Here is a 13460-nt window from a genome sequence, read left to right as displayed (position 1 = left end):
GTCCCTCTTCTCTGAGTCATTAAAGCTATTGGGGACAGGGTGTGAAAAATTCTCTGTCTATAATTGAGCTGTTTTTCTTAGAATGTTTTTCAGACTCAGGCTTTGGAGTTTATGTTGGAATGCAGTCTCTGGGAGCTGGTATCTTAGAATGAGTTCCATTCTGCCTGGAATGCCTGTATCTCTGTGAGTCTCTATCATGGAATTCTAAATGACCAGTCAAGGGTGCAGCTGATGTCTTTTCTCTAACACAAATAAAAGAGACAAGAGAAAGGGAAAGTCTTCCTTTAAAGCAGCCTATATATTCCACTTCCACTAATTTAGTATGAGAATTGCTTCATAATAGTGGAGTCTCCATTCACCCTCAAAGCTCTTTAAATTAGGAGTGATTAAGTGACCTTTTAGCAAGTAACTTTCCATAGTAAATACACAATCAGACCCTGGGTTTATTGTTTGTTTGCTTGCTCGTTCAAGAGAACCCTGGCTGTCCTTGAACGTGCTGGGTAGACCAGGTAGTCCTCAAACTCACAAAGATCACCTGGCTCTGACTCTCAAGTGCTGAGATTAAAGGTGTGTACCATCACACCGGCTCTTGGTTTAAAGACAGCTTAATTCTCTTTGCTTATTGTCTGCTACAAACCTTACTTTCTTTTACTGGTAAAACAGTGATCTATAAAAAAGTTGTCCAGGGAATAATAGTTTAGAAATATGCCTGGCATACAAAAGATAATCATCAACCACCACCACCACCACCAATGGGTCACTTTGAACCTAGTAAAGAATACGTTTGTACAATGGACTTAGGCGGAGCCAAGTCGCAGCTTCTCAACACCACCCTTTTCTTCACAAACATTAGAGAGAACATTTTGAAAACTTATAATCTGGAACATTCATTTTAGTCTGAGTGAAAGGTAAAATGAGGACCAACCAAGCAAGGGAAGCTGATTCTAGACTAGCCACTCAGTGCTATTTCTAGAAGAGTCTTTCAGTTGTACCACTCTATATTTAAAATTTAGTTCATTTTGTAATAAGTGGAGAATAACATCCCAATTTCCATTTACTCTCTACACCAAAAACTACAAAAGAATCAAATACCTCTGATGCACAGATTAGCAAGTGAAAGTTTTTTATAGTTAAAGGGACAGATAGTATTTTAGTTTCTCTGGGTCATAGGATCTTGCTTTACCCACTGGACTTAGATGCGTCAGGAAAGCTGTCAGACATAGGAGCACCTTGGGGCAATGTCTTCTGCAATGATGATGATGATGATGATGACGAGATAATGATAATAATAATAATAATAATAATAATAATAATAATAATAATAATAATGGCAGAGTTCTAACTAGGAACTGCCAAGTCCTTCCTCATTCTGTGTCTTCCTCTTTTAAAACCACTGTCTCCAATGTGTCGCTCTGCTCCTATTTGGTGCAGAAGATAAATAGTAGGTGCTCCGTAAATGTGTTCAGAATGGACTAAACAGTAAGTGAAGCAGTACTTTTACCTTCTTCGAGCTCAGTCTACTAGGAGAAACACAGTCTGAGCCCAGAGCTTTAATGCACTACAGATGCAAAGATGCGATGACATCTCTTTCCCAGTAGTCCTCCTGGAAAACCGCCTTTCAGTGGGAAATCTTCCCACCGCAGTTTTCAGACCCTCTGTCGCTGCCTTCAGATAGAGCACCTCTGTCCTTTGTACTTGCAAATGAATTGTGATTAGTTTTCACCTCCAGCCCAAGGGATTAGCCAGGGGACCTTTGATCTTCAGGTATCGATTTGCATCTTAAAGGAAGCATGAGCTCATCTGGGCCAGCTCAAAATTCCATCCCTGCCCCCACACCCTGTCAGTTTACCAGCCCTGGGGCTGGACAGGGCCTCCCAAGTGGGGCTGAAACAACAAGATAGGCTAGCTAGACTCCTTGAGAAGGCCGAGGAAAACACATTTCCCACAGGACTCAGTAAAGGTGGGAAAAGGAGGTTTGCTTTCTAAGCACGGACTAGCCTGTTATTTGTCCTGTGTTGCAAATCCCTGAGATTGTGCAGTTTGGATCTGAAGCAAGGATGGAGGCAGTAGGTAGATTCCCAGCCAGAGCTTGTTCGTGTACAATAGGGTGAGGAACTGGAGAATCACACAAAATCAAAGTTAAGTCATTTTTTCTTAAGAAGGAGCCTCTGCTGACCAGTATGACTCCAGAAACACTGTAATCACTCCAACTCTCCATATTTTCCTCCTTTAAAGAAGAAATCCTATGAAATATTATGTCACTAGCTATCTTGGGCAGTCGGTGTGAAGAAAACCAATGTCTGTAAGGTAAAACATGTCACTTGTCACTGCCATTATCAATAAGGACATGAGTTTTTGAGGACAGTAATGTTTGCCTCTCTGTCGTACTTTGTTTTTCACTTCTGTTTCTGAGAGTGTGTGGCCCATAGGAGATGCTCGATAGATGTGGAATCAAAATGAGTGAATTTCATTTAGTCATGCTTGTTGGTATTATTATAATTGGCCAATCATTCAAAAACATGGCAGAGACTCACCAATGCAGTTGAAGGAAACTTCTTGCTTGCAGAAAAGGGAGCAGCCGTCCCCGTTGACCTTGTTCATGTCATCGCATTCTTCTCCTTGGTCTCTGCACAATGGATAGAAAAGGGAAATAGCCCAGGTCACTTTCAGAACTGAGGCTAAACAAGGGAAAACACTCTCAGGGATCTTGGAACTTTCATGAGATCTCCTTCCAGTTTCTCTCCCTGACTTCAGCCTAGTGCCTCTGCAAAATGAAACGGAGCAAAAGGTATAGATTTATGAAATAAGATTGCTTTGGCCTTAACGACTTTTTCATGAAAAAAAGGACAGTTCTCTTTCAAAACTGGCCATTGTATTGACATCTTTTTTTTTTTAATGTATGCATATGTATGTTTGTGTGTGTGCTTGTGTCTGCTTGAGCACACGTCTGAGTGCCTGTATATGCAACATGTGTGCGGGTCTATATGCATATGGTTGTACAAGCATATGGAAGGACAACTTTGAGTGTGTTGTTACTGTCTGGAACACTGCCCAGTTTACTTTTCAGTGCACATTCTCTGATTGGCCTAGAGCTCACTGATAAGGCTGGTTGCATTGGCCAGAAACCCAGGGTTCCCACTGTTTCCACCTCTGCTATGCTGAGATGATGGCAGGCAGCATTATACCTGTCTTTAAAGTGGCTTCTGGGGATCAAGCTTGGCCCCTGTAATAGCAAGGCAAGCACTTTTGAAACATAAAAATCTTACTTCTTTTGTTTTTTCTTCTTTGTGTTCGTGGGTCTGGGCATCCAAACCTCTCCCAGCCTTGCCTATGTTTCCCCAGTGCAAGGCAAGCATTTTACCATTTGAGTCATCTCTCCAGCCCTCATCTTTCAAACTCAAGTCACATAAACTGACAAGACAAGGAATAGTAAGAAATGGAGGTTTAAATTAAATGAAGGCTGGCCAGCTCTTGTTCCTGACAGGACAACAGCAACAACAACAACAACAACAAAAACAAAACAAAACAAAACACCCTCACGGCTCTCTGTAATAGTATTTGTTTTCATTGGAAGGGTTGGAAATGTTCAAGGTCCCCCAAACTTCATCTTTTCCTGTGCTGACACTCCTTGCTGCCTCAACACCAAAAGACTTGTTTGCTTCCACTCACATCCCCAGGCTCAGCCATCTTTCACTAGAAAGCTCTACTCCCTCCACTGAGTGTGCCACTTCTTGTTGAACACTCTGAGTGAGGTCTGTTCTTGCAGTCCTCTCCATCACCTAGGGATGGTTTGGCAGAGATTGAAATGGCCAGAAAATGAGCATTGCTTCCCCGCACCCCCTTCCCTCAAACCAGGCTTTGGCAAGGAGAAAGAAACACAGAAACTGGGAAACCAGATAGATGGTTGCTTTCTGGAAAGTTCCCATCCTCGTAGAAACTGAAAAGGTCAGTTTAGAACCACATGTTCCAAAAATAGCCGCATGATCTGTGTAAGTCCCTTGGCCAGTCTAACTGATCTTTTAATAAGTTTAAATCTATTGAAAGCAAATGTAGCTGGAAGTCATTCCTCAGTCACAATATCCACATGTCAAGTACTCAGGAGCAGCATGTGACCAGTGTCCACTATGTTTGACAGCACAGAACAAAGTCCACTGCCCTAGACATATTTATTGTATGGTGCTCCTGTTGGTATCCAGTCTCATTTTTTATGTGTTATAATGGAGATAATTAAACCTTCTCCTTGGAGTTGGGTACAAAAATGAAGCATGATTTAAAGTGTCTGGTATGTTGGGTAGCACCTACCAGATGCTAAAAGAGTCAGTTCCCATTCCTTCTTTGCCTTGGGGGGTCTCTGTAGAGTGTGTGGCAGCTGACCCTCCCTCTTAAGAGACCAGCTGGGAACTGTCACAGCATGGAACAGGTCTCAGACTTTTCCTTTTACCAGGGGCAATTAACACCAGGCAATGTTTGTTGTCTTTTGGAGGTGTCGGAATAGGAGGTTAGGGCCTAGCAATCAATTCTTAAGATGACCTAGGCTGCTGCATCCATCTGTAAGGAGCAACCCAAGTTTTCCCCTGTCAGCACAACCAACAGCTGAGAGGTTTGTACTCTTAGCAGCCCTCAGCATTCTCTGGTAGTGAATCTCACAGACTTGAAATCAACAATGACCTTCGGCTTCTTAGATTTTTCCACGGGTTGTGTAGGGAAACATACCCAGAATCCTCGCGTCCTCCCCATCCTCCTCACCATTGCCCTCCACCCCCAGTCTGGACTGGTTCCCTAAGACATGAACAATATTTCCAATTTTCCTTCCATCACCACCCAAACAGTGCATTTTATTGGTTTAAGCAAAATATTAGTGTCATCACAAATATCTTCAGTCATGATGGGGCTATCATGAGATAGAGCTGTCCTGGGTTCTGAGAAACCTCCTGTGACCTTTCAGACTCAAGTGTGTAGGCGTCATTCTCTGTGTTCACAGACAACTTGTTTCATTTATCACAGAACTTGTCAAAATGACTGCCTTCGCCTAATACTGGAGTGCTTGTAACAGGCTCTGAGATGCCAAAGGAGGAGATAGATTCTTCATTATCCTTGCAGCACAGTATCCAGTCCCTGGGATGAGGGACATGGCATGTAGCCACCTCTCTACTGGCTAATGTTGTAGCCTTCTCTTCTCACATTAAAAAGAAGAGACAATCCAGATGAGACTCAAGTCCTTAGTACAAATGTTGGTTCTACTTCTTAATAGGTGTGAATGCTTGAGAAAAGCACTTTAATTTTTTTGCATTTTATTTTAATATAAAACTGCTACTGCTGACACTTTTAGATCACTAAAGTGTCTTACATTGTTTACAGCTGTATATACCTATAAGATAGTTAGACCAAGCTATAAATTAAGGTTTCAAAGTCCACTCACAGGTATTCGATGGCAATATGCTGTCCTTTTTAAAGATTTATTTCTATTGTATGAATATATGTGTAAACTGTTTGTGGATAAACTGTTTGTGATTGTGGTGGTATGATTATGAATGACCCTCATAAGCTCGCATATTTGGATGTATGGCAATTAGGAAGTAGTGTTGTTTGAGAGAGATTAGGTCATGTTTAAGGAAGTATGTCACTGTGGCTTTGGGTTTCAAATGTCCAAGCCAGGGTTCATTATCTCTGTTTCTTCTTGCTGCCTACTGATCCAGATGTAGAATTCTCAGCTACCTCTCCAGCTCCAGGTCTGTTTGCAGGCCCCCATGTTTCCTGTCCTGATGACAATGAACTAAATCTCTATATTGTAAGCCATCTCCATGTAAATGTATCCCTTTATCACAGTTGTGCCTCTTCTCAGTAATATACACACTAACTATAACAGCCATAAATTATAAATTCAAGGTTACAGTTACATGTTCTTAGGAATTACTGAAGTGTTTCATGGAAACCCTACATGTACTGTATGATTTTGAGACTAGTCAACAGTGGGAAACTTTCTCTCTGAGCTCTAGGCTCAGTCCAACAATCCATCATACACAGACTTTTCAGAAGCCTGGAGCTAATGCTTCCAAGTAGGAGAGACTCATTACTGGCCCTCCTTCTTCTACTTTGTCGCAGTTGGAACGTCTCTATATTCTGTTACTGGATTTAAAAAATACAGATAGTAAATACACACAATATATCATAGATGTCACCCTCAGAGAGGTGTGCCCCTTTATAACCCAGGCTCATGCATTTCTCTTATTGCTAATCACAATCAGAAAGCACCCTGCTATAGCTGGAGGGATGGCCCCATGGCTAACAGCTCTTGCTACTCCAACAGAGAATTCAGATTCATTTCTCAGCATCCACATCGGGCAGTTTACAAGTGTCTCTAGTCCAAGTGATCTGCAACTGTTTTTTTTCTGGACTCCCTGCAAGTACCAAGAATACATTTGATACACATAGATACACAGAGACACAGATACACACACACACACACACACACACACACACACACACACACGCGCGCGCGCGCTCAAACACATATATTCATACAATAGAAATAAATCTTTCAAAAGGACAGCATATTGCCACCAAACACTTATGGTTCTGTGAGTGGACTTTGGATTATGAACTGCCTTTACCTTCTAAACCTAACAAAAAAAGAAATAAATCTAGTCCTAGATGCTCTCTTCTTCCAAACACAGAGGTTTCCAGTTTACAACACCTCCCACACAATTGCCAATAACAAATCAAACTGCTCTTCCCTAGAGCATTATTGTGGGTGACAAACACAAGCCATAGACATCAGGCATTTTTGTTTTATACACGTGCCACACACTAATTCATAGGCTGCACATCAGTGCTTTCATCCAGCCCTGAAGCAAATGCTTTCTTCACACTACCCATCCCCCAACAGGAATAGCAATTGCAATCCCGTGTTGCAAACATATTATATGACACCCAACAGTGCCATTTAATGAAGGAATTTGCCAATAGCTTGTTTCGCCATCACACACATAAGGCATGAGATTAAACCTGTCAGTTTTTGAGGTCTTAGTGATAGTGCCACTTGCAAATGAGCAGGCTAGCAATTGGAGCAATAAGATACTTAATTTGGAAGGATGATTGGTCTGATCTTCATTTCTATAGGAAAAATAAAACCTCGATTTTTGTGCCAGCATCTGATTGTTTTGTGCTTATTTTAGAAGAAAACAAGTTAGAAGTTAATGGTAAGGTTTGATGATTTCTTGATCCTGTTTCTAGATGTGTAGATCCTGCCCCCAAGGACCAGGCAATGAATGGACTGAACATTTCACCAGCATCTTGAAAGGTGTTTTAACCAGATGAACTGTGTGCAGGAACTGACTGACTGAATGGTCACAGACAAGACTAATATTGTGCCTCACAGAAAATAAGCAAGTTGAGAGCAGATGGGAGCAATAGCATAATAGCTCCTCTGGTTAAATTATATCTTATATACTTGAGAAATGTGTGTGACCTCAGAACACTACAGTCATTGGTTTGTCTTCTGAGGCCAGCAAATGGAGTACCAACCAACTCATGGGTTTTGGAGGTCACTGTTTCCTTGGGGTTTATGAATTGTGGGGTATCTCCTAAGATCCGATCTTCAAGCATCTTGACCTAATTAACATTTCCTCAAAACTCCTCTTACATTAGGTGGTTCTACTTACTTTTGGATAAGGCCATCACCACAGTACCCACTTCCGTGGGTGTATATGGCAGCAGGTGATGGCTCACTCTCTTCTGTCCCTGAAATGGTGATAATCCGGTACTGGTACACACTGCCAAGTTTCAGATCCCTGGAAAGTGCAGAGAAACCTGTTAGTTAAAACACAACAGTGCTAGGGGCTGATAGGCATAGAATGAAATATTAATTCCTTTGAGTACACATTTTCACTCTTGTTCTTTTTTATATTTTAAATCAAAGGCACATTTGGTTATCCAACAATCTCTATCATACAGTAGGTTATGCTTCTTTGCTAAGTACAGTGGACTACATTACAATGCACATCAATAAAATGGCCTTTACCAGATGTACCAGATGCACAGTACTAAATGCTTTTGACTTTGAACTTCAAAGCAATTCTTGGTGGAAGAATACCAGAGAGTATGGAATCCACACAATGAGAGTTTGTGGGAAGCAGAAATCCTGGTTTAATGTTGGATATAAAAGGAGGTGGATATCAGGTCATCTGAGCATTATTTGACCATTTCCTCACATTTAAGGACCTGTGCATGAACACCACTATACATGAGAAAACTTTTTCCTTACAGTGTTATTGAGATTCTCCTACTATGCACTCATTCTTGTCCATGACTATTGCCTTTATCTAAATAATAATAGTATTCATTAATTAAATCTTGGCCCTGAGATATGCACTTGCTATATATTTTCTTATATGAGAATCAAAACAACCTTACATGGGTACTCATATTTTTATGTTGTTTTTACAGATGATGAATCTGAGGCATAGAGATGTTAAGCCAATTGTTTTCAATTGCATATTATCAAGTAACATATTATATTCTTCCTCCTTTATCCCCACAGGCCTGCCCAATAACCACAGCTCTTGGAGAGAGGGGTCTTGTTCTGGAATAACAATTCCGGAGGCTGGTACCTGCCAGATTTCCAACATGCCAAAACTGCACCTCTCCTCTGGCTTAAGACTTTCAGGGCCTGTACAGACTTCCTCACCAAGGAACCTGGGTATTGCCAATTATCCTCTAATACAAAGGCATGTTTGTGTCAATTCTACATGACCAAATCTCCACTCATATTTCATGATTGACCATTTTCAAAAGGATATGTGGGTCTTCATATGCATTGACTTATGTGTTAATTATTTATTTTTATCATAAAAATTGTAACATTGGGGTGGGAACAGAAAAGGTTAATGAGGACATTCTAGGGTGAAAGGAGGAAGATTTCATAAACAGAAGGAAGATGTCAGAAAATTTCAAGATTTCTTGCCTATCTGTTATTTCAGCTGCTGTGAAAGGCAGGAGCTATTTGGACAAGGTCAATAAGATAACAGGTGGGTGAACAAGGAACAGGAAGATTTCCTGACACTCAATGTAGCCATAGACTTTATGAGCAATGAACCATTCTTATGAGGAAAAAAACTCCCCTTGATGAAAATAGTAGACTCATTATCCCCAAAGGGAGTTTGTTTGAGTAGCACTGAAGCAGTTATTGATGTGGAAGGCAAACTAAACTTCTTTGCAGATTCTATAAGAGTTATGGTGATACACATCCAGGGTGATAATGCACAGATATTTTGGAATATTGAATAGATATGATGGTGGCATTGTAAACTCCCAGAATGACATTACCAGAATACTCATTTTTGACTCTTTATGTCTTGGCTAATAAATGACTCTCCCAGAAGGAGAGGAGAAGAAGGGAGAGAGTGAGAGACTAAGAGGACACATGGATTCTACTATAAAGTCACCTAGTTCTAAGATATGGAGATATACTACAAATCAGGCAATGTTTTAAAATAAAATAAGAAATATACTTCATGTGGCCATGGCCACAGAGAACTTACATTCATTGTGTGAACAGATGGGGTTCTTCTGTAGAAAAACTTGCCAAAATGACCAGTACTTTTCAAGTTGTTGTGTGGGACATGACAAATGATTTGTAACTGAAATATTTAATGTGATGGGTTAATCTGTTGTGGATGTTTTCCTTCTAATCCCTACCTTGGCTTCATTTGTAGCTTTTTCTTGCCATGTTCGCCCTTTGCCTTGGCAATCACCAACTAGCAGGTAAGCAAACATGGTTTTTTGAGTTCTTGCTTTATCACTTTTATCCAGAAAGCCACATGATATTATTTTCTATCATTCTGAGCCTATTTCAAATTAATTCTAAACCTGTATTCATAGCTTTCCGACAGCTTAAATGTGAGAACATAGACAATATCCCCAGCTTATGACAAATATCTAGAAAATGCTGACCTATTAGTATCAATTGTTAATTAGCAACAGTTTTGGTCACTGGCGTTATAGAGTCTTTAATGGGGAAGATGAAGAGTCAGATTATATATATATATATATATATATATATATATATATATATATATATATATATATATATATATATATATGTGTGTGTGTGTGTGTGTGTGTGTGTGTGTGTATGCATCTCAATATGTATCTCACACCCTGGTGTGGTGAACTCATGAATATGGAGCTACCATCTGCCTTTGGTATTGCAGGATCTTCAGGTCCACCTTTCTTGTACAACATCATTTAGGTGATGGAAAGCTCTCAGTGCCACACATCTCACTTTCTTTCAAGCCAATCCACCCCAGATGCTGTGAATTTTACAAACCAGGCTCTTTTGTTCTGAGATAAAACATGTCTTCTAATATCATCTACCCAGTGACCCACCTAGGAGCAGCATGCACAGTGAGAAGATGATATCTCTTTTCTCAACTGTGTGTCTGTCTCTTGGGTCACGCCTTGAAGCCTAATAACAGTTCTCCGAGTCATGGGCTAATATCTTAAGTTCCCAAATAGGGGCAGAGAAACTCTGATCATCACTTCAATGAAAAAGTAAAGGAGTTACAACTGGTCTTTACAATTGTTACTAAAATGATTATGACTCTCCTGTGATAAAGCTGCACTTGTTTACGTTTAAGGTAGCCAAAATTAGTGCCAAACAAAGGTTGTTTTTACAAACTGAGATTGTTTTTATTTAAAGACAGACTGGTGAGTGCTGAGGACTTTGCTGGTTTGGTGGAATGTGTACTTCAGCTGGTCTAAAAGCAGGACATTAGTGTCAGGTATGTCCTTTTGGCTGAAGGGGAGAAATGTCAAATTGTTTTTCCAACCCATTCCCCTGCCTCCACCACTCTCTCTTCTAGCAGTTCTATCTTCTCCCACAACTAGAAGCTTACTCAACATTCTTGGAGTTTGCTATTAAGATCAAACTGCTGAACCTCTTATTTAGTTACTTACAGATCTAAAATTTTAGAATTTTATCCGAGGTGTCTTTATTTTGACACCTTTCTGATTTCCTTCATAGAATTTGGAATGTTCCTTTTAATTTATCACTTAAAAAGCTATCAATCCCTACTAATATTTAATTCTCAGTTTTCAAACTGTATCTATGATTACTTTTGTATTTTTAGCTAATAAACTTACATGTGATGGATTGTTTAGCTAATATTGAGGTTCCCTTGCATGTCCTTTTAAAACAGTCTTTCTGAATCCTAGTCATTGGTCCAGTACAAAGGTCTCAAATAGCACACCTGCCTTAGGTTTGTTCAATTATTAAGAAAAATGCTTCTATTTATCATTGACATGATTTCCACAGTCCTTCTCAGGCCATAAAGCTAGTTGTGGCAACTCATAACTGCAATCTCAGCCCTTGGGAGCCTTAGGCAAGAAGGTTGACACAATTTTAAGGCTAGCCCAAGCTACCTAGTGAATGCTAGATCAGCCTGGGGATGGCCTGAAAATCTGTCTCTCTGTTTTTCTCTGTCTGTCTATGTCTTTCCATCTCTTTCTTTCTCTATATATGTATCAATTTATATTGATGGGCAATATTTATTAAATATACATCGAAACTTGGTTAAATTATGACAGCATTATTTTAACTGAAACTAATAAAAAAGAAGCTGGGGAAGACCCTTGAGGACATGGGCACAGGGGAAAAGTTCCTGAATAGAACATCAATAGATTATGCTCTAAGATCAAGAATTGACAAATGGGACCTCATAAAACTACAAAGTTTCTGTAAGGCAAAGGACACTGTCAAAAGGACAAAACATCAACCAACAGATTGGGAAAGGATCTTCACCAACTCTAAATCTGACAGAGGGCTAATATCTAATATATACAAAGAACTCAAGAAGGTAGAACCCAGAGAACCAAATAACCCCATTAAAAAGTTGGGTATGGAGCTAAACAAAGAATTTTCGCATGAAGAACTTTGGAAGGCTGAGAAACACCTTAAGAAATGTTCAACATCATTAATCATTAGGGAAATGCAAATCAAAACAACCCTGAGATTTCACCTCACACCAGTCAGAATGGCTAAGGTCAAAAACTCAGTAGACAGCAGGTGTTGGCAAGGATGTGGAGAAAGAGGAACACTCCTCCACTGCTGGTGTGATTGCAAGATGGTGCAGCCACTTTGGAAATCAGTCTGGCGGTTCCTCAGAAAACTGGGCATGAAACTTCCTGAGGACCCTGCTATACCACTCCTGGGCATATACCCAGAGGATTCTTCAGCATGCAATAAGAACACATGCTCTACTATGTTCATAGCAGCCCTATTTGTAGTAGACAGAAGCTGGAAAAAACCCAGGTGTCCCTCAACGGAGTAATGGATACAAAAAATGTGGTATATTTACACAATGGAGTACTATTCAGCCATTAGAAACAATGAATTCATGAAATTCTTAGACAAATGGACGGAGCTGGAGAACATCATACTAACTGAGGTAACGCAGTCTCAAAAGATCAATCATGGTATGCACTCACTGATAAGTGGATATTAGCCTAGAAACTTTGAATACCCAAGACATAACCCACATATTAAATGAGGTCCAAAAAGAATGGAGGAGTGGCCCCTGGTTCTGGAAAGACTCAGTGCAACAGTATAGGGGAATACCAGAACAGGGAAGTGGGAAGGGGTGGATGGAAGAACAGGGGGAGGGAAGGGGGCGTATGGGACTTGCAGGGAGTGGGGACCCAGAAAAGGGGAAATCATTTGAAATGTAAATAAAAAATAAATCAATAAAGAAAAAAATTTAAAAAAAAGAATCTAAAAGTCTCAGAAGATATCTAATAATCCTTCACTTTAAACACTTAGATATTCACTTTAAAATTGATATTTGAAATGATCGATATATATTTACTATTAGGATGGGTCAATTGTAACCTATAGAAACCTATAATCAAGTCATTACAATTCCTGGCATCTGACTTTTGAAGCAGAGCATGTACTATTGTCCCAGGCCTCTGTGAAAATGTGGAATGAGAGGTAAGGCAGTACTGGAGGAAGAATCGAAGGGAGACCCGATTAATAACATCCTACTTTGTTTCTTTCAGGAAGCTTCTGAATCCCTTGATTGTTCTTTAATATCCAATTGTTTCCACATCAAAGCATTTGTGTCACATAGAGTCTCAAGATAGTCTCTTATTTTCAAGCTGAATATATTTCTTTAAAACTCTTCCTTTTAGAAAAACAACCAGAACTATAGTTCCACTTTGTTTCCTATTTGCCAAACATAATATGTTATACTTTGTGGGCATAGTTTCAGTTGAAACAAACATTCCTTGAGTAATTGTTATTATTGTTATTTTACTCAGGTGAAGAGATGAACACAGTGAAGAGAGAATGGGCTACCTGCTTATAGATTTTTTGCCATGGGTAGAAACTTGAACCAGTTCTGTATAACCACATTCCAAGACAGTGTTTATTTCAGTCACAGAAGCTTCCTGCTGTTATATAG

At 39.9% G+C, this 13460-nt stretch overlaps 1 protein-coding gene across 1 annotated transcript in view; it reads right to left on the bottom strand.

The window, feature by feature from the left end:
* The window catches only part of Pappa (pappalysin 1), a 229098-nt gene that overhangs the window by 112000 nt on the left and 103638 nt on the right, over nt 1-13460 (bottom strand). Inside the window, exons 8-9 of the mRNA XM_052176642.1 lie at nt 7662-7790; nt 2535-2626 (exon numbers count right to left, since the gene is read on the bottom strand). Of these exons, the coding sequence (XP_052032602.1) occupies nt 2535-2626; nt 7662-7790 (221 nt within the window). The remainder of the gene's footprint in view (nt 1-2534; nt 2627-7661; nt 7791-13460) is intronic.

This window comes from Apodemus sylvaticus, chromosome 3 (assembly GCF_947179515.1).
Source record: "Apodemus sylvaticus chromosome 3, mApoSyl1.1, whole genome shotgun sequence".
Lineage (NCBI taxonomy): Eukaryota > Metazoa > Chordata > Mammalia > Rodentia > Muridae > Apodemus > Apodemus sylvaticus.
This window is presented reverse-complemented; position numbering and strand designations above follow the sequence as displayed.